A 27,339-nucleotide genomic window follows, 5' to 3' on the forward strand; every position below is an offset into this window, starting at 1 on the left:
GGTGCATAGTGAGGGCTATATGTAGACTAATAAGGATAGGGGAATGGGTTACTCTTCAAAGGGTCAGTGTAGGCTTGTTGGGCTGAATGACCTGTTTCCACACTGTAGGGATTCTATGATTCTATGAAGGATGGCCTAATATAATAAAAGAGATGCGGAAAGATACTTTTGACCGTACAAAAATAAACTGGGTATGCCAAGAGACATAAATTTTAAAGAGGAAGAAGTGTTTTCCAGGACATATTGTTACCACTACAAGAAGGACATATGGACTTTAAGCAACCAAGAGGCTTAATATGGGGTACTGGATATTGGCCAGGGATCAGCAATGACATTGAGAAAATGGTGAGGGCATGCCAGAGTCACCATCCACAACAAAACAAAGAATCTGCACACACTCACTAGATTCCATCAGTCCGTTGGTCCAAAATTGCTTTCCTCATCATATATAGCAACAGTTTTCTACTGCTCTCCAACTACTTTTAAAATTTTCAATTCTGAGACCGTTAAAGGAATTTTCAAATGCATCCGTGACTGAATATTACAGTCTATTCAGTTTATCTGAATAGATCATATCTAATAACAGGCCACAGAATACAGGCAGTTCCTTTATTGACGTGCGATAATTGTGCCATAAACCTTGTGGGTAAATGGTTTGTGTATTAAAGCACTTATCACGAAGTGGAGGGTGACAAAACAGGATCTTCACATTAAGGAGGAAAAAGTGAGGACTGCAGACGCAGGAGATCAGAGTCAAAAGCACAGCAGGTCAGGCAGCATCCGAGTCGACATTTCATCAGGAATCAGGAGCCATAACCTGTCCAAATTCTCAGCAATATACGACAGACTTGTTGAAAAACAAGAAGGAATGAAGATGATTAGATTCCCTACAGTGTGGAAGCAGGCCCTTCAGCCCAACAAGTCCACACCGATCCTCTGAAGAGCAACACACCCAGACCCATTTCCCTCTGACTAATGCACCTAACACTATGGGCAATTTAACATGGCCATTTCACCTGACCTGCACATCTTTGTACTGTGGGAGGAAACCGGAGCACCCAGAGGAAACCCATGCAGACTACAGGGAGAATGTGCAAACTACACACAGACAGTCGCCCGAGGCCACCATGACTAGCATGCAGGTATTGAACTACCTAATCTGCATACAGGACAGAAGGTCAGAGTCATATATCCTATGCAAGGAGCCTGGTTACCCACAGTGGCATTCCAAGTGTATAGTGAGCTTAGATCCTATCAAGTTAGACAACCTAATGGAGCAACACTTAAAGGAAAGTGAAGCCAACTGACCCATAAAGATATGATTGGATAATGAAGGTGTCAAAGATTACCATGCCAACAATCATCAATAATGACACACAAGAAAATCAACTCACATGTAAGTGGGGAGCAACCAAGTTAAAAATTCCAGAAGGTTATTCTATTACAAAACCTGTAAAGTTTGTAAAACCTGCTTATTCAGACCCTTACACTGTTAAACTGATGCATTATACAGTTCTTATGTCTGTGTAAATAGTTTTGCAACTACCTATTGGACATGTATTTTTATTCTACTGTGTGAAATTTTACTATGAAAGTAAAGAGAATTCTGTGTTACTGCTTTAAGATCTATGCTGATGATCCAAAATGAACATATGACTAGCAGCCATAAGGAGTCCAAGTAACTGCATGTCAGACTAAGGATGTATACATCAGTTGGTGTGTAGCTGCAAGTTGTCAGTGTTTCTTTTAAGTAAACCTGTTTGAGATTTTATCAGTCCACCATGAGAGTAGTAATTCTGTATTGAGGAACACAACACAAGAATGTGGCACCAATATTTTCTGCCAAAGAGACCTCCTGCATAAAATACACATGAGATGAAATATAAATTGCAAATGTTGGCAATCTAAACAAAATGAATATGTGTTAGAAATATATAACAAGTTAACGTCTGAAAGAGGAAAGACAGGCTGATGCATATGCTATGGTCCTAGGTCCCACTTTTCTGATCATTAAAGATTACATTCAGAAGGCTAATTCTCTTGACTGACAATTGATCTTTACATTTTCAGCAGTTTTCCTTTGTATCATGTCTGAGACAGGGTTCTAAATCCCTACTGTGTCATCTCCACCCTCACCTTGTCTTCCCCAATAGAAGGAGAAAGTGAGGACTGCAGATGCTGGAGATCAGAGCTGAAAATGTGTTGCTGGAAAAGCGCAGCAGGTCAGGCAGCATCCAAGGAACAGGAGAATCGACGTTTCGGGCATCAGCCCTTCTTCAGGAATGAGGAAAGTGTGTCCAGCAGGCTAAGATAAAAGGTAGGGGGGAGGGGCGTTGGGAATGTGATAGGTGGAGGGAGGTCAAGGTGAGGGTGATAGGCTGGAGTGGGGTGGGGGCGGAGAGGTCAGGAAGAAGATTGCAGGTTAGGAAGGCGGTGCTGAGTTCGTGGGATTTGACTGAGACAAGGTGGGGGGAGGGGAAATGAGGAAACTGGAGAAATCTGAGTTCATCCCTTGTGATTAGAGGGTTCCCAGGTGGAAGATGAGTCGCTCTTCCTCCAACCGTCGCGTTGCTATGGTCTGGCAATGGAGGAGTCCAAGGACCTGCATGTCCTTGGTGGTGTGGGAGGGGGAGTTGAAGTGTTGGGCTACGGGGTGGTTGGGTTGGTTGGTCCGGGTGTCCCAGAGGTGTTCTCTGAAACGTTCCGCAAGTAGGCGGCCTGTCTCCCCAATATAGACGAGGCCACATCGGGTGCAGCCCCAATATAGTGGAGGCCACATCGGGTGCAGCCCCAATATAGAGGAAGCCACAAATTCACCTGCACCTCCACACACATCATCTATTGCATCCGCTGCACCTGATGTGGCCTCCTCTATATTGGGGAGACAGGCCGCCTACTTGCGGAACGTTTCAGAGAACACCTCTGGGACACCTGGACCAACCAACCCAACCACCCCGTAGCCCAACACTTCAACTCCCCCTCCCACTCCACCAAGGACATGCAGGTCCTTGGACTCCTCCATCGCCAGACCATGGCAACTCAATGGTTGGAGGAAGAGCGCCTCATCTTCCACCTGGGAACCCTCCAACCACAAGGGATGAACTCAGATTTCTCCAGTTTCCTCATTTCCCCTCCCCCCACCTTGTCTCAGTCAAATCCCTCGAACTCAGCACTGCCTTCCTAACCTGCAATCTTCTTCCTGACCTCTCCACCCCCACCCCACTCCGGCCTATCACCCTCACCTTGACCTCCCTCCACTTATCGCATTCCCAACGCCCTTCCCCCAAGTCCCTCCTCCCTACCTTTTATCTTAGCCTGCTGGACACACTTTCCTCATTCCTGAAGAAGGGCTGATGCCCGAAACGTCGATTTTCCTGCTCCTTGGATGCTGCCTGACCTGCAGCGCTTTTCCAGCAACACATTTCCCCAATAGAAGGTCCAATATATGTGTTGCTGTAAATGTTAGTGAGGACTGAATTGAATAGCTCAACAGTCAGTATAGTGATCATAATGTATAATATATGAAATGTGTCATATTTGAAATGTAGACAGTTCACTAAGCTGCCTGCTCACTTAAAAGATTTCTACCTGTAGTCATTGTTAACCAGGCTATTGGTTGGCTCAATGCATCAGTGCATCAAGCCATAAGACCTTCAAACTTTTAAAAATTAGCCTCATGTTTAAATAGGGAACTAAGTCTGCCTGGTGCTGAGAATTAATCTTTCCTGTGAAACAGTGAGGACTGAAAGAGAGCAGGCTTCAAAGCTTTTAGGTGCTGCACTGGAGGTTTTATGGAAAGGAGGAGAGAAAAGAGTGGGGTGAGGAGCATATTGAATGGCAGAGCAGAGTCAATGGGCTGAATGGCCTAATTCTCTTACATCTTATGAACTTATGAACTGTGTCTGCAAGGTGCTCTCCAGAAATATGGTCAAAAGACAGTCGGAGAAGATAGTCATGACGGTCAATACCTAGCCTCAAGCTTTAAGGACTTGGATACAGTGCTAACAAGAAGTTTAGGGATGTTATATCAGTAATCAAAATCAGTGTATTCACCTTCAACTGCTATGCTCTATCCAACTGTATCACTAGACTTAGAAAATGTTCAGTTCATCAAACCTTTTGTAGGTTCTCTTTCAATTCACAGACCATCCTGACATTGAATTTTCTCCCTACTGTGTCAAAATCCTGCTCCATCTTCCCTAACAGAACTGTGAATGTACCTACTCCACATTGTCCTAGCCTTGCCAACAATAATCACATCCTGATAATGAATTAAATAAACATCATTGATCTACTAGCAATCTTTATCCATCAGGACTCCTCACCAATATTCAGAGCTTCACCTCATCCTCTCGCACTTCCTACTATTGCAAACCTCACATCCACATCTCGCACTGCCACCTGTTCAACTGTTCAACCACATTATCAAAACTGGTTGCATAGTACTCACTGACAAACTTCCAGGGTAAGGTGATGCACATAGGCATCATCAGAGGTAGTCGGAAATGTTCAAAAGGAGATAGTTACGCCTGCAGGTCCTAATTTCCAAGATGTAGGGAAAGGTAGGGAAATACTTTTGGCAATTACTAAAATGTACCCATATCCAGTGGAACTGCTGCAACCCAATATAACAGTCACTTTGTACCTAACATTTCTTCAGAAATCCAATTTCTCACTATCCCTCCTGATTTACAATTTGCAGGTAGTGTGTAAGCATGCACTTCTTAATTTCCTGCTCCCTTCACCACAAATCTAGCCCTGTGCCTTTCTCCTTTCACTACCTGAGAACTGTAATCTGGCTGGGCAGAGAAGGAACACCAATGAAAGAGTGATGATGAAGACATAGGACTCATCAAGTTTCACACTCATTGTCTCCAGCTCAGATACTGACACTGATTGAGAGAGATTAGAGATGGGATCTGCAAGTGGTAAGACACAGAGTGTGAGTGCAGTGCAGCTGGGGGAGGAAGGCTGATGCAGATGCCACCTAGATACTGAGATGCCACAAAGCTGAGTAGATTCAGATGATGCAGCCAACAGAAGAAGGCTGATGGGTTTATTGTATACAATGAAATGATTGGTTTATGCCAAAAAGCCTGTACAGTATTCAATGTCAAGAGATATTGAAGTATTAAACACTAACCTTGTACGGGAACTTGTACAAATTATGGAGCCCATCCTTTCCAACATTGATGTAGTGGGCAACAGTGTTTACACACTTGTGCACTACTTCAAGACACATCCCAAGGCACTTGATATACAGTTAAGTTCTTTCAGATCTAATCACTGAGCTGTTATGATGTGAGCAATATGACAGCCAATTTACACATACAAGATCCTGCAAAAATAATGCAATAGTCTGTGCTTGTTACTATGTTACTTAAGAGATAACCATTGGGCAGTACACTCATAACACCTTCCCTGCTCTACTTCAAAAGAACACTGTGATGTCTTTTACATTCACCTGAGAAGATAGACATCTGAATATCTCATCTGAAAGAAGGCACTGACAACAGCCCAGCACTCTGTCAGTATTGCACTGGAATGTCAGCTGAGATCTTTATGGTCAAGAATTTTGTCTAGGACTTGAACCTAAAATTTTCTGACTCAGAGCCAGGAGTGCAACCAAATGAGCCAAAACTGCTACATCGATTTAAATATAGTTCATGCTCCTTGAATAGATGACAGCCTCAGTGACTGTCCTTACACAACAGTGGATGGAGAACAGAAACATGATACAAGTATCACCAGTTCTAATGTGGAAGGATCCCCAGCCAGATAAATGTTCATTACCATCGTCACTTTCACTGACTATGTAATCCTTGCTGTGGTCAGAGGGTACAGTTGTTACTGCAGTAAGTAGCAAATTTAAGCGAGAGCTTCTTTATTAAAATACAACTGTCTCACACATTATGCATCAGTAAAGTTCAGCTGGAGAATTCCTCCCTGAACATCTTGCTGGATAAGTCTTATGGCCAGGAAAAAGTCAGAAGCCACTACCTGCAATGCCACTCCTTTGCTGCAGACTGTTGTAGTTTGGATGAATTGTAGAGAATGCCAAACATATATGGTTGCAGCAACAGAAGAATATTATTAATATTATTATATTAATTGTTATTAATTGTTAATATTCTGCATATTAACCTGCATATAGCTGCATATAGCTGATGACCTCCTTTAAATACTCTTGATAATGAAGTAGTAGGGGATTCCTTCCTGCTATTTAATATGAACTGAGCTGTGCTAAGTTGCAAGAAAACATTAACCAGTGTGTTAAATTCACCAGGTTTGTACATTCACTTATGAAGACACTCTGCTCTGCATATCAAGAGGCAATTAGCTACACCATACTACAATCCCTCACCGAGCATGATTCATGGCAAAAATATATGAATGCTCATTCCATACCATTTTGGTCCTCAACCATCACCCACAGCGTCCAAACAACTGGTACTATGGAATCCGGTTTTGTACCCAGTGCCTTGGAATGGAATGTCTTAGCTTTGAGATAAAGCAAACACTGTTAATCTCTCCCTGTAACCTTCCCACTGTAAGAATGCACACAATCATTTCTCAGGATCCTGAGCCAATCCTGGTTTCAGCCTCACTCAAGCGTGCGGATTACTTAATCCTGAGTTGTTTTAGTGTGATCGCGTGACTTCCGATTCCCACACTTTACTTGATGAGTATATCATGGTGAGTTACCCGCAATGGACCTGACATCAAAGAGAAACACATCAAAAGTCATTCTCAAGACTGGAAATAATAAGGATAATATGTGATTTGGGAGAGGGAAGATATATTGATATTGGAGATATAACCTTGATATAATCCTCATAACATTTAAGTATTTAGAAGTGCACTTGTGATGCCAAAACATACAAGGTTGGAGGCCAAGTGCTGGAAAATTGGATTAGAATAGTCAGGCGGTTGTTTATATCTGGCACAGATGCGATGGACTGAAGGGACTTCTTTTGTGCTGTGGACATCGATGACTCATTGAGGGTTGATTTGTGAAGTGATGAGGAGAGGATGGATATTCTGGTGTTTGTCTGCCAATAAGTGTGGCTTACCTGTTAGAAACCCTTCAGGCTTCCCTGGCTAAGGGATGTCAAGGAGATGATGTTTGTTTGAGGAGTAATTATAGCACCACAAAGTGAAGTTAATCTACAAACAACAGATCTTGAGTTAAACTGTACTGTTTAGAGAAGACTTCTGTTCAGATGTCTCCCATGGAGGCAGAAGGAAGAATTGAAAAGGAATAGGAAAATCATTATTAGATTGATGCTGGATACCTACTAGGCCTGAACCAAAGAGCAGCAATCATCATTCACCATAACACGGTGAACCTGCCCCCTAATAACGGGATTTGGGATTGAGAACTATTGCAAGGCAGAAGAGGGAAAACAAAGAACCGTTACACCCTGAAATACATTATTAAACAAATCAGTTCTTACCATGGTACAGTAAATTTGTGAAATTGTTTTAAAAAAGAATGCTTGGCCTCCTAATTCAATTTCAGATCAATTGGAATGTTTGAAAATGGATCTCCAGCTCGCCTGACACCACAACCTAAAGCAATGTAAGCAATGAGATTTACTGTGCTAACAGATCAGAAATCATGGCTTGTGGGTCTCTGAGTAGATGCAGGGGAATCAGTTTGCCTGCCTACTAGAGAAAGTGGTTATGTTCTATGCCATCACATCAGGATAGAGCCTGATTTCCAACAGTCACTAAACAACATCACACATGTGAAACCAGCCACTCAATGAAGCACCAAGCTCTGATCTCTTGTGACACCACCTGCAAGCATTTCTCCAAGCCACTCACTATTCTTGAATATATATATTACTGTTCATTCAATGTGCATGGGTCAAAATCCTGGAATTCCCTCCCTAACAATATTGTGAGTCTGCCTACATCAAGTGAACTGCAGCCATTCACCACACCTTCTCAGGGACAGTTATGGATAGAGAATAAATGTCATTGAATTTTTTAAAAACGCAATTGTCTGATGTAATATCTGCAGAAGAGTAAATGGTTAACTACTGTTGATTAATATGATTTCCTCTGGAAAACTCCATAAACAAAGGAAGGCATAGCTAAGTACCAAAGTTAATCAGATTGTTGGCAGATTCAATTCAATGTTGGAGAAATCTGAGCTCATATACTGTATACTGTAGAAGCAAGAACAGAGAAAGGAAATATACCTCAAATGGATTACAGCAGCAGAGGGAATTTAGTGTGTTGATGCATAGCTTTATGAAGGTAAATGCATGAGCAGATAAGGCCAGATAAAAGACAAATGGGATCTTTGGTTTTATACCAAGAGACAGGACTGGCAGCTCAATATTCCATGGTATAGAAGTTTCAGGCACAACTGAGGGGGAAGTAAGAGAAGTGGGGGCATTGCATTATTGATAAAGGAAAGCACCATTGGAATAATGAGGGAGAAAGTTCGAGAAGAGTCTTCAAATAAGGCCATCTGAGTACAGCTTCTGGTAAAATGGAGGTGAGGCTCATCCACCCCAATTGCTTTTCTCTTTGTTCTTTTTTTCCTCTGTTTTTCTTGTTTCTTTTCTTAATTTCTTTTATTTATTTTACCCATCACTCATTGAAGAATTCAGTCACACCGGCAGCTTCGGTAGTGGTGACTGAGCCCAGCATGGACTCGTGACAGTGGCATCGGGTTGGGTTCCTGCCAACATCTGCACCCAATGCAGATTCATGGAGGTAGCAGTGGTGGAGGAGAGTTTGGGCCTTGTATGAGACCCAACAGTATCGACGAGGTGGGCCTGAAGCAGACACGTAGCGGTGGCAGAGTAGAGCTTGGGCCAGTGTGGCACCCCGCGGCATCCTTGGTATCTACATTGGCGAGGTCTAGCGAGGACTCAAAGTGATGAGGGGCTCAGTAGAGGCAAGATGGTGCCAAAGAGTGGCAATTTTCATTCGAGCAGTGACAGCACAGTAAAGGGGACTTATGTCTGGCCACTAGGCCCACAGGGCATAGAACATTACAGGCCCTTCAGCTCTCGATGTTGCACCAAACTGTTAAACCAATCTAAAGCCCATCTAGCCTACACTATTCCATTATCAACCATATGTTTATCCAATGACCATTTAAATGCCCTTAATGTTGGCGAGGGGCATTCCATGCCCTTACTACTCTCTGAGTAAAGAACCTACCTCTGACATCTATCCTATACCTATCATCCCTCAATTTAAAGCTATGGTCCCACTGTGCTAGCCATCACCATCTGAGGAAAAAGGCTCGCACTGTCCCCCCTATTTAATCCTCTGATTATCTTGTATGCCTCTATTAAGTCACCTCTTAACCTTCTCTCTAACAAAAACAGCTTAAAGTCCCTCAGCCTTTCATCACAAGACCTTTCCTCCATACCAGGCAACATTCAAGACTCCACCATGGCCCATGGTGGAGCATTTGACAAGAAGGACTGTAAAGTTGAATACTTTTTCTTAAGTTCTTTGTTTTTCCACCTTTATATTCTATGTTTTAGTTTCTTTTTCTGCATTTTAGGATGGCACCAGACAGTGGCAAACTACACAATACATTTCACTGTATTTTGTAAAAAAAAAGTGATAATAAATAAATCAATCAAATAAAAAAAAACTCAAATAAGCTCAGAAACAAAAAAGGGGCAGTTACCTTGTTGGGATTATAGGATAGGCTTCCCAACAATCAGAAGGAGATGGAAGAGGAGATATGTAGCCAAATCACAGAAAGGTGTGAGAGAAATAGGGTTACAATTGTAGGGAACTTCAACTTTGCTAACCACTATTGGCATCCCCTTAGTGTGAAGGGATCAAATAAGTGGAATTTTTAAAGTGCATCATGAGAGCTTTTTGTGCCAGTGCACAGACAGTGCTACTGGAGATGGAGCAGTGCTAATCCTATGGAATGAAGCTGGTCAAGTGGTTGAAGTTTCATTGGGCGCGCATTTTGAGAACTGTAACCAAAACTCTGAAGTTTCAAAGTCATAGTGGAAAGGGATAAGGATAGTGCACAAGTTAAGTGGCTAAATTGGGAGAAGGTTGATTTCAACATCAGACACAATCTGCACAATCTGGCAAACATTAACTGGGGACAACTACTTGTAGGTGAGTCTCTATTTGGAAGCTGGGAGTCTTTTAAAAGTAGTATAGTGAGAATTCAGGGCCAGCATGTTCCTCTTAAGCGCAAAAGCAGTTAGTAGAGGGAACCTAGATGTCAAGGAACCTTCCTATTCCTGATGAAGGGCTTTTGCCCAAAACATCGATTTTCCTGCTCCTCGGATGCTGCCTGACCTGCTGTGCTTTTCCAGCACCACTCTGATCTAAACTCTGGTTTCCAGCATCTGCAGTCCTCACTTTTGCCTCGTCAAGGAACCTTCCAGCTCAGTGAGCAAACCTCCATCCAGAACCTCAACTTGAGCTACAAATCTTCTCAAAACTCGTTAATGTCAAGGGATATTGAGAGGTTGATAAAGAAAAAGAAGAAAGCATATTTCAGATACAGCGTATTAAAAACAGGAGGGGAGGCCCTTCGCAGTACAGAGAATGTAGGGGGTTGCTTAAAAGGGAGATTAGGAGGAAAAGGAGGCACCAAAAAATATCTTTGACAGATGGGATCAAGGAAAACCACAAGGCTTTTTATAATTTATTAAGAATAAGAGAATTATTAGGGAAAGCAACCAAAGGGCAACCTGTGCATGGAGCCAGTGGACATGGGTGAAGTCTTAATGAATACTCCTCATCTGTATTCACAGAGGAGAAAAACATTGTAGGGGATGTCAATTGGGATGATGAGGTTCTAGAAAATGTTAAGATAAATAAGGAAGAGATATCAGGTGTTTTACTGGAGATTCAGGTGCATTAATCCACAGGACCTGATGTTTGCATTCCAAGTTACTATGAGAAGAAATGGCTGGAGCGCTGGCAGAGACATTTAGGAACGTAGGAACAGGAATAGGCCATTCAGCCCCTTGAGCCTGCTCTGCTGTTCAGTAGATCTGTGACCTAATACCATATGCCTGCCTTGGACCCTTATCCCTTGATATCCTTGCTTAATAAAAAATTCTCTCTCTCTGATTCAAGTTAAACAATTAAATTAGCATCGACCACCATTTGAGGAAGAGACCTCTGCAACTCTATGCATGTAAAAGTGATTTCTAACAGCTTTCCTGACTGGCGTGGCTCTCATTCTTAGACAATGCCCCTTGGTTCTAGAATCTTCAACTAGTAGAGGTTGTTCATCTTTGTCTACTTCCCTGTTAATATCTTGAAGACCTCAATTAGATCACTCCTTAATCTTCTAAATTTCAGGGAATTAAGGTCTAATTTGTCTAATCTTCTCATAACTTACTGCCTGACCCCAGGTATCATCCTTGTAAACATGCATTGAACATAGAACATAGAACATAACAGCGCAGTACAGGCCCTTCGGCCCTTGATGTTGCGCCGATCAAAGCCCACCTAACCTACACTAACCCACTATCCTCCATATACCTATCTAATGCCCGCTTAAATACCCATAAAGAGGGAGAGTCCACGACTGCTACTGGCAGGGCATTCCATGAACTTACGACTCGCTGAGTGAAGAACCTACCCCTAACATCAGTCCTATATCTACCCCCCCTTAATTTAAAGCTATGCCCCCTTGTAATAGCTGACTCCATACGTGGAAAAAGGTTCTCACTGTCAACCCTATCTAACCCCCTAATCATCTTGTACACCTCTATCAAGTCACCCCTAAACCTTCTTTTCTCCAATGAAAACAACCCCAAGTGCCTCAGCCTTTCCTCATAGGATCTTCCTACCATACCAGGCAACATCCTGGTAAACTTCCTCTGCACCCGTTCCAGTGCCTCCACATCCTTCCTATAGTATGAACTCCCTCCATGGGCCAAAACATTCTTCATAAAGTTTGGTGCCCATATCTGCTCACTGTACTCTAAGTGGGGTCTAACTAGGGTTTTGTATACATTGCAGCATAACCTTTGGATCCTTAAACACCAGCCCTTTAGATATGAAGGCCAGTATTCTATTCGCCTTCTTGACTATTTTCTGCCTCTGTTGTGGCATTTTAAAGAGTTCTACACTTGAACCCTCAAACCTGGCTGGGCATCGACTGCATTTAACTTTGTGCCTGATCTTTTTCAGTCTGAAATGGATAACCTCACACTGGCTTATTTCAAAATCCATCGACAATAGCTTGCCCATTCACCTAGTTCCTTCATTTAAGAAAGGCAGCAAGGATAGGCCAGGTAACTACAGACCATTTGGTCTGACATCAGTGGTCAGGAACTTATTGGAAAAAATAATCTGAAGAAGAGAATTAATCAATAGTTGGAAAGGCAAGGATTACCCAGGAGTATTCAGCATAGATTTGTTATAGGGAGATCCTATCTAACTAATTCAATTGAGCTGTTGAAAAAGTGACTAAATATATTGTTGAAAGTACCGGTATGGAATCCTTTATCTGAGATCCTTGGGGCCAGTTGTTTTTCAGAATTTTTCAAATTTCAGAATAAATGACATTTTCACAGTGAAATTTAAAAAAAAATACCTAAACAGCAGACGCACATGTGACTAGTATGAGCAGTGAGACACAGTTGGCACCTGCCAGTGCTGGGCCACACCGCTACGTCACATCTGAGTGATCTGAGTTGGGTCACCTGCGCGCATGCCAAAATGACACTCCACACTCCACGAAAAAGATTTCAGAGCTTTTCTGATTTTGAAATTTTGGACAAAGGATTGTGTGCCTGTAGTGCACTTGATGTGGTTTACATGGATGTCAGTAAGGCTTTTGACAAGGTCTCACATAGAAGACCCATCCAGAAGGTGACAGCCCATGGGATCCAAGGCACGTTGGCAAACAGGATCCAAAACTGGCTTGCAAGTAGGCTACAGATGGAATACCATGTGCAGCTTTGGTCGCCACATTTTTGGAAGGATGTGATTGCACAAGAGAGGGTGCCGAGGAGATTCATCAGGATGTTGACTTGGATGAAAAGTCTCAGTTACGATGAGAGACTGGAAAGGTTGGGTTTGTTTTCCTTGGAGCACAGGAGGCTGTATTATGCACTGTTTTGAACACCCGATTTACAGGTTGGTCTAAAAATAGTCAAAATGGTGCAACATAAGTTGACTCAGAGGTAACCAGGAATGAGAGGCTATAGTGATGGAAAATTTTGAGAATACATGACTGAGAAGATTAAGAGGTATCTAATTTCAATTTTGAGATTATTTGAAGTCTAATAAAGATAAATGGTGATACCAGCTGGTGAGATGTTAAGACATTTCAGATAATCATAAAAGAGAAATTAGAAAAAATGTTTCTTTAGGCTAAATTTAATTCGATCTTGATACGAAATCAATCTAGTCTTTATGGAAGAGTGCTAGCAAAGTGCCTGAAAAAGAAATAAAGGGAATAAGCAAGAATAAAAATTGGCGGAGAAACTCAGCAGCATCAGCAGAGAGAAGAGTTAAAGATTAGTCCAGTGACCTCAGTTCTGAAAAAGTGTCACTGGACTTGAAACATTAATTTTATTTTCTCTTCACACACCTACTGAGTTTCTCCAACAATTTCTATGTTTGTGTGTTTCACATCTTCAGTATTTGAAGTTCTTTGGTTCATTTCATGAATAAATAAGATTTGATTGCATCCAAATGGGGAAACACCAGTACACATTGATGGGACAATGACTGACTTCTTTGCTGAGACATCAAATGATCGTTTGTAGTACGTATTTCATGCTTTATCCATAAATTACTGGATTTATGTGGATATATGTGGATCGCAGGATGGTGAAATGAGGTTCAAGTGTCTACTAAATATCAATATCAATATAGAGAGAAATCTTCAAAGTAAATGTAAATGACTGACCTGAAAATCATTAGCTTTGTTGTAGTGCATGTTGAGTGCACGGTAAAGTTCAGTGTCTCTGGTGACTTTTAGGTCATTGGCGTTGGTTATGCCATCATTTACAGCCTGCCGGGCGAATTTCTCCATCTGGATATAGTAAAACTCTCGAAAATTGCTGAACCATTTGATAAGCTGTGATGTGATGCATCTGTTAAACTGGTGGTAAAACAGATTAAAGAGAAGTTGGTCTTTACAAATCAGATCTGTCTCTGCATCACCTAATACGTACGTCCTTAATTCCTTTTGTTAAATCATATATTAATGAACTTATTAAAAATATACAAACGATGACAAAGACAATATCAAATATCTGATAAATGTCCCAAAATTCACAAGTAAGTATTATCTCATGATTAAGGAAATATATAATATGTATCAGAGATGTATTTAAAACCATGTAAATAGTTGCTTGGTCATATAGTATTTCTGATAAAGGAACAGGCTATTGAATGTTTTCATGCTGGATTCATCTGGGCAGACACAGTAATTTCAAAGGAAACAATTGTTTATTGCCATGAGAAACATGGTGCCGACGAGATAACAAGGGGACTCTCATTTGGTCTGGGAGTTGTCATAGAAAACACAAGCTTTGTTTTAATTGAAAAGGTACAATCCATGGACAAGATTCTTTTCCTGCAGCCAACCAGTCCCTGCATTTCAATATGTGTAGCTTCTCACACCCATGAATGAACCAACTTGCAAACTGAATTGATAATCTTCAGCTGATTTTTACTGTAATTCTTAGCACACGCAGGATTGTTCAGTAAATGCTGTGTGATTGCGGAATACCATTTAATGCTGAACACCATATTCCACGTTTTGAGTGCACAGGCTGTTTGAGGATAATCTTTGCTTGTTGTGACCCACCAGTCATTAGGATGTATGGGTTATGTATCCAGCACGGCACCAGCACTGAAATTCATCATACCTCATTACTTATTTGTAGAATATCCTTTTAGCCAGACAGCTGTATCCTATTAATGGAGAATAATACTCATTTTATGACTGTATAGTAGCAAAGTGTGGCAGTAGCTTTACCTATTCCTCAAATTCTTGAGATAGCTGACTATTCTAGGGTATCTTGAGGTAGATTGGACACATTTCAGAACTGAAAATGACAAACTTGGGCCTATTTGTGAACTCACATGTTATGTACTGGGTGCTGCATAGCTATTTGGGCATCAAGCTTACAGGTTAAGCAAATAGCTTTGGCCCTTAATAGCAGGGGCTGATAAAACCAGTCATAGCAGGTGGAGCTATAGGAATTCCAATTGTATATGTCAAATAGTGAAAGAGGCTTGTTGTAAATTATCACATTGTGTAAAGGGACCGCTCCCTTTCAAATTTCTAGTTAATTGAGAGATGAAGCCCGTTAAGTGCTCTGTGCACTTTCTATGTTGCACTGAAAACTTGTAACTTTGGCCTGAATTTTTGTAATGGTGGAGAACACCTCTCACTTAGTCAATTTATCACTGAAGCCCCCATTGTGGAATCCTACCCTTGGGAAAACATGCGACCTCCGACAAACAGATCTATTTTTTATTGGTGGGAGCACAGTTTGTGGATTTTATACTTTGCAAGAGAAGGTTTAAACTTATTGGAGCTCTTTGGAGAGGTAGAGTCTCCTTTTGAAGAGGCAAAATTTCTTTTTGGGTAGGTCCAAGGACCTCTTTGTGGGAGATCAGGTACCCTTTGGGAGGGAAAAAATCAACAAGGTAAAAACAATGACTGCAGATGCTGGACACCAGATTCTGGATTAGTGGTGCTGGAAGAGCACAGCAGTTCAGGCAGCATCCAAGGAGCAGAGAAATCGACATTTTGGGCAAAAGCCCTTCATCAGGAATAAAAGCAGAGAGCCTGAAGCGTGGAGAGATAAGCTAGAGGAGGGTGGGGTGGGGAGAAAGTAGCATAGAGTACAATGGGTGAGTGGGGGAGGGGATGAAGGTGATAGGTCAAGGAGGAGAGGGTGGAGTGGATAGGTGGAAAAGAAGATAGGCAGGTAGGACAAGTCATGGGGACAGTGCTGAGCTGGAAGTTTGGAACTAGGGTGAGGTGGGGGAAGGGGAAATGAGGAAACTGTTGAAGTCCACATTGATGCCCTGGGGTTGAAGTGTTCCGAGGTGGAAGATGAGGCGTTCTTCCTCCAGGCGTCGGGTGGTGAGGGAGCGGCGGTGAAGGAGGTCCAGGATCTCCATGTCCTCGGCAGAGTGGGAGGGGGAGTCGAAATGTTGGGCCACGGGGCAATGTGCTTGATTGGTACAGGTGTCCCGGAGATGTTCCCTAAAGCGCTCTGCTAGGAGGCGCCCAGTCTCCCCAATGTACAGGAGACCCCATCGGGAGCAACGGATACAATCAATGATATTAGTGGATGTGCAGGTAAAACTTTGATGGATGTGGAAGGTTCCTTTAGGGCCTTGAATAGAGGTAAGAGAGGAGGTGTGGGCACAGGTTTTACAGTTCCTGCGGTGGCAGGGGAAGGTGCCAGGATGGGATGGTGGGTTGTAGGGGGTCTTTTTGGAGGTGGCAGAAATGTCGGCGGATGATTTGGTTTATGCGAAGGTTGGTAGGGTGGAAGGTCAGCACCAGGGGCGTTCTGTCTTTGTTACGGTTGAAGGGGTGGGGTCTGAGAGCGGAGGTGCGGGATGTGGATGAGATGCGTTGGAGGGCATCTTTAACCACGTGGAAAGGGAAATTGCGGTCTCTAAAGAAGGAGGCCATCTGGTGTGTTCTGTGGTGGAACTGGTCTTCCTGGGAGCAGATACAGCGGAGGCGGAGGAATTGGGAATACGGGATGGCATTTTTGCAAGAGGTAGGGTGGGAAGAAGTGTCGGCATGGTGTGGGTGGCACAGTGGGACAGTGGTTAGCACTGCTGCCTCACAGCGCCTGAGACCCGGGTTCAATTCCCGCCTCAGGCGACTGACTGTGTGGAGTTTGCAGTGTCTGCGTGGGTTTCCTCCGGGTGCTCCGGTTTCCTCCCACAGTTAAGATGTGCAGGTCAGGTGAATTGGTCATGCTAAATTGCCCGTAGTGTTAGGTAAGGGGTAAATGTAGGGGCATGGGTGAGTTGCACTTCGGTGGGTCAGTGTGGACTTGTTGGGCCGAAGGGCCAGTTTCCACACTGTAATGTAATCTAATCTAATCTCGTCCACATCCCGCACCTCCGCCCTCAGACCCCACCACTTCAACCGTAACAAGGACAGAACGCCCTTGGTGCTCACCTTCCACCCTACCAACCTTCGCATAAACCAAATCATCCGCTGACATTTCCGCCACCTCCAAAAAGACCCCACCAACAGGGATATATTTCCCTCCCCACCTCTTTCCGCCTTCCGCAAAGACCGTTCCCTCCGTGACTACCTGGTCAGGTCCACGCCCCCCTACAACCCACCCTCCCATCCTGGCACTTTCCCCTGCCACCGCAGGAACTGTAAAACCTGTGCCCTCACCTCTATCCAAGGCCCTAAAGGAACCTTCCACATCCATCAAAGTTTTACCTGCACATCCACTAATATCATTTATTGTATCCATTGCTCCCGATGTGGTCTCCTCTACATTGGGGAGACTGGGCGCCTCCTAGCAGAACGCTTTAGGGCACACCTCTGGGACACTTGCACCAATCAACCACACTGCCCCGTGGCCCAATGTTTCAACTCCCACTCCCACTCTGCCAAGGACATGGAGGTTCTGGGCCTCCTTCACCGCCGCTCCCTCACCACCAGATGCCTGGAGGAAGAACGCCTCATCTTCCGCCTCAGAACACTTCAACCCCAGGGCATCAATGTGGACTTCAACAGTTTCCTCATTTCCCCTTCCCCCACCTCACCCTAGTTCCAAACTTCCAGCTCAGCACTGTCCCCATGACTTGTCCGGACTTGTCCTACCTGCCTATCTCCTTTTCCACCTATCCACTCCACCCTCTCCTCCCTGACCTATCACCTTCATCCCCTCCCCCACTCACCCATTGTACTCTATGCTACTCTCTCCCCACCCCCACCCTCCTCTAGCTTATCTCTCCACGCTTCAGGCTCTCTGCTTTTATTCCTGATGAAGGGCTTTTGCCCAAAACGTCGATTTCGCTGCTCCTTGGATGCTGCCTGAACTGCTGTGCTCTTCCAGCACCACTAATCCAGAACTCTTTGGGAGGGATCATGTTTCTTTGGAATGGTAAAAATGGAAATGAATGTGCATTAAAAGTGAATGAACACATTGCAACTGTTCAGCCTATCAGAACTATCAAGCTGTTAAGATAGCAAAGTATCCCGTTATTCAAATTTTTAAAAACTTTTTTTATTCACTAATGGGGCATAGGCACCGCTAGCTGGCTGGATTTATTGCCCATCTCTAGTTGCCCCTGGGAAGGTAGTGATGAGCTGCCTTCTTGAATGACTGCAATCCACCTGATGTGGGTTGGCCCTAATGCCATCAGGAAAGGAAGTCCAGGATTTTGACTCAGCAGCAGTGAAAGAATGGTGATATATTTCTCAGTCAGGATGGTGAGTGGCTTTGAGGGGAGCTTGCAGCTGGTGGTGTTCCCATGTATCTACTACTCTTATCCTTCTATATGGAAATGGTCGTGAGTTTGGAAGGTGTTGTCAAAGGATCTTTGGTGAATTTCTGGAGTGTATCTTATAGATGATACACACTACTGCCACTGAGCATCAGTGGTAGAGGGCGTGGATGTTTTGTGGATGTGCCAATCAAGTGGGCTGCTTTGTCCTGGTTGGTGTCAAGCTTCTTGAGTGGTGTTGGAACTGCCCCTATCCAGCTGGTGGGGAATATTCCATCACATTCTGACTTATGCCTCAGACAAGCTTTGTGGAGTCAGGAGGTGAGGTACTCGGTGCAGTATTCCTAACCTCTGACCTACTCTTGTAGCCACTGTGTTTATGTAGTCAGTCCAGTTGAGTTTCTGGTCCATAACCAAAGTTGAGTTTTTAAAAGATCAGTACCTGATGTTTCACTCCGTCTGTATGTTTACATAAACCGGATTCTTGCTCCATGCTCACTTCACAATCTACAATTAACATAACCAGATGCTTGTCAGCTCACAATTTGATTGACAGCTCCAAGTGGTTCCAAAGACTTTGATAGGGGGGTTTGAATTAAAATATTTGCCTATAAGGGATTTGGTTGTTAAAGGAATTTAAATGTAGTTAATGAGATTTTAACATTGCATTTTTTAAGAATATGAAATCAGCATAGACTTACAACATTATTGTATTTAATTTCGACATGGGTCCTGAGGTCTGCCCATTTGGATGTTAGGTGAGTTGGCATGAGAGTGTAAGAGCAAAGGGTGGTGATTAGGGGTATGGCCTGACATAAGTTGGCATAGATGTTACAAGGGGATGTTATAGAATGGTTAGAGAGGCACACGTTGAAGTTGGAGCAGGAGAAAGCACAGGGCCCCACAAGCCTGCTTTATCATTCAATAAGATCCTGGATGATCTGATCACTCCACCACTGCTCACCCCTGTTGATTTTCCATCCTTTGTTTATTAAGAATTGATATAGCTCTGCTTTTAATATATTCAAAGACGCTGCCTCTATCACAGTTTGAGGAAGACATTCAAAGTACTCAACAAAGAAAATGTTCTCCTCATCTTGATCTTGAATGATTTTAAATAGTGACCTGTATTGTCCCTTCATTCTCCCACAGTAAGAAATATCCTTTCCACATGCACCTTATCAAGATCCCTTAGATTCCTATATTTCAAGTGTTGCACCTTACTCTTCTAAACTCCAGCAGGTACAAACCTAGCTGATATACACTGTCCTCAAAAGGTAATACCACTCAAACACACCCCCCAACCCCGCCTCCATGTATTAGCTTTTACATCCTTAAATAAGGAGGCTAATGCAGTATTCACCACTTCAAATGTAGTTTCACCAATGCACTGTATAACAGAAACATAACCTCACTATTTTGTATTAAATTCTCCTTACAGCAAATAATTATGAAAGGTAATAGAATGTTATCATTTATTGCATCTGAATACTAACATTTTGCAATTCATGCACTAGATTACCCAGATTACACTTCATCTCAGAGTTTTGCAATCAATTACAATTCACATATTTTAATCCAAAAATATGCAGATTGAATGGATTGGCCATGCTAAATTGCCCAGGGATATGCAGACTGGATGGATTAGCCATGGGAAATGCAGAGTTACAGGGATAGAATAAGGGATTGGGTCGGGGTGGGATGCTCTTTGGAAGATCAGCATGGATCTGATAGACCAAATGGCCTGCTTCCACATTGTAGGGATTCTACGATTCTGCCAAAATGGATGATTTCACATTTTCCCACATTGTATTTAATTTGTCAGATGTTTTCCCACTCACTTAATATTGCCGTATCCATTTATAGCCTCATTATGTCCTTTTCACAGTTTACTTTGTTACCTACCTTTGTGCCATCAGGAAATTAGACAACCATATCGTACCCAATACCACGAGCTTATATTTTCCACAATAACGTTTAATGTGGTGCCTCATCAACTATGTGCTGTAAATCTAAGTATAGTACTTCCACTAGTTCAATTTTAACCACAATACATATTATGTCTTCGAAGAACTCCAATAATATGGTTAAACATGATTTCCCTTTTGCAAAAGAATATCTACATTGCCCGATTATCTTGAATTTTACTAAGTGCTCTTCTATAATGTCTTTAATAATAGCTTTGAACTATTTCAGATGTTAAACTAACTGGACTGTAGTTTCCTGCTTTTTACGTCTGTTCCCTTTTGAATAAAGGAATTGCACTCACTATTTCCCAATCTAATGGAATTTTCCCCAATCTACAGAATTTTGGAAAATAAAAACAGAAATTGCTGGAAAATCTCAGCATGTCTAGCAGCATCTATGAGAGAATTCAGAGTTAATGTTTCAGGTCCAGTGACCATTCTTCACAACTGGAGATCTAATCTTTGTTGTAAGGGGCTTTGAACAAAGGAACTTTTGAGTGTTGTTGGAGTTGAACCCATCCAGACAAATTAGGAGTATTCCATCGCACTCCTGACGTGTAGATGATGTACAGGCTTTGTGAAGAAAGGAGGGGAGTCACTCAGTGCAAGGCTCCTGACTTCTGACCTGTTTTCATAGTCGCAGTATTTATGTGACGACTTCAGTTCAGTTTCTGTCAATGGTGAACTCCAGGATTTTGGTAGTGAAAGTCTCAGTACCAGTGAATATCAAGGGCCAATGATAAATGTTCTCTTCTTGGAAATGGTCATTGCCTAGTATTTGGCATGAATATTACTATTACTTGTCAATTTAACTTTGCACGTTGTCTAGATAGTGTCGCATTAGGACCTGGACTGCTTCAGTGTCTAGGAGTCAAAAGTGGTGCTGAACATTGATGACTGCACAGTGAACATGCCCACTTCTAACATTATCATGCAGGGAAGGTCATTGATGTAGTAGCTGAAGATGATTGGAATAGGACACTACCCTTACAAATCCCTGTAGAAATGTCCTGGAGCTGCAATGATTGACTCCCAACAACCACACCATCTTTCTTTGTGCCTGGCATGACTCCAACCAGTGGAGAGATTTCCTGCTGATTCCAGTTTTGCTAGGGCTCCTTCATGCCGCACTCGGTCAAATGTCACTCTCAACTTACCTATGGAATTCAGCCTATTTGTCCATCTTTGGACTAAGGCTGTAATGATGTCAGGAGCAGAGTGGCCTTGGTGGAGCCCAAACTAGGCAACAATGAGAAGGTTGTTGCTGAGCAACTGCTCTTTGATAACACTGTTGATGATATCTTCCATTACTTTACTGATGATCAAGATGTTGGGATAATTGGCCAGGTTGGATATGTCCTGCTTTGTGTGGACGGGACATGCCTGGGAGATTAGAGAGATGTCAGGCTTACAGATGCCCTGAAACAGCTTGGCTTAGGGATTGGCAAGCTCTGGCGCACAAGTCTTCAGTATTATTGCTGGAATGTTGTCTGGGCCCATGGTCTTTGCAGTATCCAGTGTCTCCAATTGTTTCTTGACATCACATAGAGTGAATCAAATTGGCTGAAAACTGATATCTTTAATTCTGGGACCATTGGAGGAGACAGAGATGGATCATTCACTCATTACTTCTGGCCGAAGGTTGCAGTCAGTGCTTCAGTCTTACCTTTTGCAATGACATGATGGGCTCTTCTATCATTGGGGATGTGGATATTTATGGCACCTCCTCCTCCAGTGAGTTGTTTAGTTGTCCACCACCATTCATAACAGGATGTGTCAGGACTGTAAAGCTTAGATCTGTCTTTCACTTGTTGCTTATGGCTATCTGGCATGCAGGTAGTCTTATTTGTTGACTTCTTCAGGTTGATACCTCACTTTTAGTTCTGCCTGGTGCTGCTCCTGGTATGCCCTTCTGCACTCTCCATTGAACCAGGGTTGGTTCCCTGGTTTTATTGTATGGTTGATTGGTGGGATTTGTGGGCCACGAAGGTGCAGATTGTGTTGGAGTACAATTTGGCCATCGCTGAGGGCCCACAGCACCCCATTGAATTGAATTGCTCAGTCGGTTCTAAGTCTGTCCCTTTTTGCACAGAAATAGTGTCACACAATAAAAAGGTGGATATTCTCAACAAACATGTGTGGAGGTCACTCTCACCACCACTTTCATGGACAATTGCATATGCAGCAGGCAGATTGGTGATGATAAGTTCAAGTATGCTTTTTGCCTCTTGTTAGTTTCCTCATCAACAGCCACAGATCCAGTCCTGTAGCAATGTCCTTTAGGACCTGATCAGCTCAATCAGTGGTGATGCTGCCAAGCCAACCTTGATTGTAGATATTGTAGACCTCTACCCACAGTATATTTTGCACTCTTGCTACTCTCAGTGTTTCCTTCAAAATATTGTTCAAAATAGAGAAGCACTGATTCATTAGCTGAGAGAGGATGGTGTGCTTAATCAGTCGGAGGTTTCCTTGCCCATGTTTGACTCGATGCCATGAGACTTAATGGGTTGGAGTCAATGTTCAGGACTCCTTGGGGCAAATGCCTCCTGACTATATACCACTGTGCCGCCACCTCTGCTGCATCTGCCCTGCTGGTGGGTCAGGATAGGATGGTGTTGTCTGGGATGTTGTGTGCAAGGTGTGCTTGAGTATGGCTATGTCAGCTTATTGGGGGAAACTGAGGACTCCAGATGCTGGAGAGTCAGAGTCAAAAAGTATGGCGCTAGAAAAGCACAGCAGGTCAGGCAGCATTTGAGGAGCGGGACAGTCAATGTTTTGGGCATTAGGAATGTGGGGGGAAGGGGGCTGAGAGGTAAATAGGAATGTGGGAATGGGGCTTGGGGGAAAGTAGCTGGGAAGGCAACAGGTGGATGCAGGTGGAGGGTGATTGTGATAGGTTGGTGGAGAGGCTAGAGCAGATAGGTAGGAAGGAAGATGGACAGGCAGGACAGGTCAAGATGGCAGTGCCAAGTTGGAGAGTTGGATCTGGGATAATCTGGGATAAGGTAGATTTGGAAACTAGTGAAGTTGACGTAGATGTTGTGTAGTTGGAGGGGTCTAAGGTGGAAGACGGGGTGTTCTTCCTCCAGTCGTTCGGTGGCTTGGATTTGTTAGTGTAAGAGGCCCATGACTTACATGTCTTGATGGAGTGGGAGGGGGAGCTGAAGAGGTCGGCCACAGGACGGTGAGGTTGTTGGGAACGTGTGCCCCAGAGATGTTCCTTGAAATGCTCTGCGAATTGGTGTGCTGTCTCATGGATGTGGAGAAGACCATATCAAGAGCAATGGACACATATATGAGGTGGGTGGATGTGCAGGAAAATTTCTGCGGATGTGAAAAGATCCTTTGGGGCCTTGGACGGACGTGAGGAGGAAAGTGTGGGCATGGGTTTTACACTTCTTGTGGTTAAAAGCAAAGGTGCCAGGTGTGGAGGGTGAGCTGATGGGAGTCGTGGACCTAACAAGGGAGTCATGGAGGGAATGGTCTCTGCGGAATACAAATAGGGTTGGGGAGGGAAATAATGTCTCTGGTGGTGGAGTCTGATTGTAGGTGACGGAACTGGCAGAGAATAATGGATTGCATCCGGATATGATCAGGTGTACCCTAGAACTCTGTGGGAAGCTAGAGAAGTGATTGCTGGGCCTCTTGCTGAGATATTTGTATCATCGATAGTCACAGGTGAGGTGCCGGAAGACTGGAGGTTGGCAAACGTGGTGCCACTGTTTAAGAAGGGCAGTAAAGACAAGCCAGGGAACTATAGACCGGTGAGCCTGACCTCGGTGGTGGGCAAGTTGTTGGAGGGAATCCTGAGGGACAGGATATACATGTATTTGGAAAGGCAAGGACTGATTCGGGATAGTCAACATGGATTTGTTCATGGGAAATCATGTCTCACAAACTTGATTGAGTTTTTTGAAGAAGTACCAAAGAAGATTGATGAGGGCAGAGCTGCAGGTGTGATCTATATGGACTTCAGTATGGCGTTCGACAAGGTTCCCCATGGGAGACTGATTAGCAAGGTTAGATCTCATGGAATACAGTGAGAACTAGCCATTTGGATACAGAACTGGCTCAAAGGTAGAAGGCAGAGGGAAGTAGTGGAGGGTTGTTTTTCAGCCTGGAGGCCTGTGACCAGTGGAGTGCCACAAGGATCGGTGCTAGACTTTTTGTCATTTACATAAATGATTTGGATGCGAGCATAAGAGGTACAGTTAGTAAGTTTGCAGATGACACCAAAATTGGAGGTGTAGTGGACAGTGAAGAGGGTTACCTCAGATTACAACAGGATCTGGACCAGATCGGCAATGGACTGAGAAGTGGCAGTTGGAGTTTAATTCAGATAAATGCAAGGTGCTGCATTTTGGGAAAGCAAATCTTAGCAGGACTTATACACTTAATGGTAAGGTCCTAGGGAGTGTTGCTGAACAAAGAGACCTTGGAGTGCAGGTTCATAGTTCCTTGAAAGTGGAGTCGCAGGTAGATAGGATAGTGAAGAAGGCGTTTGATATGCTTTCCTTTATTGGTCAGAGTATTGAGTACAGGAGTTGGGAGGTCATGTTGTGGCTGTACAGGACATTGGTTAGGCCACTGTTGGAATATTGTGTGCAATTCTGGTCTCCTTCCTATTGGAAAGATATTGTGAAACTTGAAAAGGTTCAGAAAAGATTTGCAAGGATGTTGCCAGGGTTGGAGGATCTGAGCTACGGGGAGAGGCTGAACAGGCTGGGGCTGTTTTCCCTGGAGCGTCGGAGGCTGAGGGGTGACCTTATAGAGGTTTACAAAGTTATGAGGGGCATGGATAGGATAAATAGACAAAGTCTTTTCCCTGGGCTCGGGGAGTCCAGAACTAGAGGGCATAGGTTTAGGGTGAGAGGGGAAAGATATAAAAGAGACCTAAGGGGCAACTTTTTCACACAGAGGGTGGTACGTGTATGGAATGAGCTGCCAGAGGATGTGGTGGAGGCTGGTACAATTGCAACATTTAAGAGGCATTTGGATGGGTATATGAATAAGAAGGGTTTGGAGGGATATGGGCCGGGTGCTGGCAGCTGGGACTAGATTGGGTTGGGATATTTGGTCAGCATGGACGGGGTGGACCGAAGGGTCTATTTCCATGCTGTACATCTCTATGACTCTGTGACTCTATTAGTGGGGTGGAAGGTGGGAACTGGGTATCTTCTATCCTTGTTGTAGATGGAGGGGTGGAGTTCAAGGGCAGAGGTGCAGGAGGTGGAGGAGATGCACGGGAGGGCCTTGTTGACAATGTGGGAGGGCAAATTGCGCTCCTTGAAGTAGGAGGCCATCTGGGATGTTCTGGAGAGAAATTGCTCCTCCTGGGAGCAGATATGGCAGTGGCAGAGGAATTCATATGGGGGGGGGCGGGGGGGGGGCATGGGATGAGGTATAGTCCAGGCTGCTATTGGGGTTGGTGGGTATGAAATAGATGTTCGTGTTCAGTTGGTTGCCAGAGATAGAGAGGTCCAGGAAGGAGAGGAAGGTGTCTGAGAAGGTACAGGTGAACTTAAGGTCAGGGTGGAAGGTGTTAGTGAAGTTGATGAACTGTTCCATCTCCTTGTGAGAGTACAAGGTGGTGCCGATACAGACATCAGTGTAGCGGAGGAAGAGGTGGGGATGTTGCCGGTCTAACTGCAGAGGATAGACAGTTCCATGTATCCTTCAAAGATACATAGCTGGGGCCCAGATGGTGCCCATGGCCCTAGCCCCCAATGCCTCATCTTCCCCATGGACATCCAGTCCCTACACACATCCATCCACCATGGCAAAGGCCTCCAAGCCCACCATTTCTTCCTGTCCTGCCGACCCAACCAGTACCCCACTGCCAACATTCAACTGGGGGAACTGGTCCTGACCCTCAACAATTTCTCTTTCAAAACCTCCCACTTCCTTCAGAACAAAGGGGTATCCATGGGCACAGTTCTCCCACTTTTGACACAAGCCTCTAAATGTTTGTGAGAAGAGCTTTGCAAGATTGACAAGACTGTTTCTGCCATTGTTGAGTCTGGTGCCTTTTTTTGATGCCTGGTTGTCCATCTGGTTGTCATTCCTTTTCTCCCTTCTAGCAGTTGATTCAACTGAGTGGCTTGCTTGGCCATTTCAGAGGATAGTTGTGAGTCAGTCACATTGCTGTGGTCTGGAATCACATGTAGGCCAGACTAAGTGAGCATGGCAGTTTCCTTCCCTAAAGGACATTAATGATTCAGTTGGGCTTTTACGACAACCATTTCACAGTCACCATTAGACATGAAATTCTAATTTGAATTCAGAAATTAAATTCACCTTCCACCATCTGCTGTTGTGAGATGCAAACGCAGGTTCCCAGAACATTACATGGGTCTGTGGATCACTAGTCTAGTAACAATATCACTCTCCCTGTAGCAGTGACTGTCTCCTTACGATCATCTGGAGCCTAATGCCAACATTTGAAGAATTATCGCATAGATTAATCAATTTATCTTAAAATAATGGTCTTAGCATAAATATAAGTGTTGCTTACTATTAATGCACTGGGTTCAACCTAAGTCAGAGTATTCACAAGATTTTTTTAAAAAATTACTCACCTTAATTCTGAGTTACTTCCCACTCAAAACACAAGTTGTGGGAATTTCACCCCACTCACCAGTACTGGCTGCTTATTTCAGAAAGCAACATAAATATATCTTGAGTGTACAGAGTCCTGAGACCACAGAAATATGATTGCTGTGGGTTGTGGGCTGATACCTGAAATAACTTGATAGAGAACTTCAGAATCAAAAAGAACAGCACTGCTTTGTTTTAGTTTTCAAGTTTGGGTGAATTGTAAAGCACTCTTTGTTTTTTGGTGCTTTTATTTCATTTCAGAACTCGAGGGCTTAGGTTTAGGATGAGAGGGGAAATGGATCTAAGGGGCAACTTTTTCACACAGGGTGGTGCTTGT

The 27,339-nt window shown here is 43.6% G+C and overlaps 1 protein-coding gene across 2 annotated transcripts in view; it reads right to left on the reverse strand.

Moving 5' to 3' along the window:
- LOC140476123 (prospero homeobox protein 1-like) overlaps nucleotides 1-27,339 on the reverse strand; it is a 110,047-nt gene that overhangs the window by 64,508 nt on the left and 18,200 nt on the right. For both annotated transcript variants that reach the window (XM_072568234.1, XM_072568235.1), the window contains exon 3: nucleotides 13,889-14,083. In XM_072568234.1, coding sequence (XP_072424335.1) covers nucleotides 13,889-14,083 — 195 coding nt within the window. The remainder of the gene's footprint in view (nucleotides 1-13,888; nucleotides 14,084-27,339) is intronic.

This window comes from Chiloscyllium punctatum, chromosome 4 (assembly GCF_047496795.1).
Source record: "Chiloscyllium punctatum isolate Juve2018m chromosome 4, sChiPun1.3, whole genome shotgun sequence".
NCBI classification, from domain to species: Eukaryota; Metazoa; Chordata; class Chondrichthyes; order Orectolobiformes; family Hemiscylliidae; genus Chiloscyllium; species Chiloscyllium punctatum.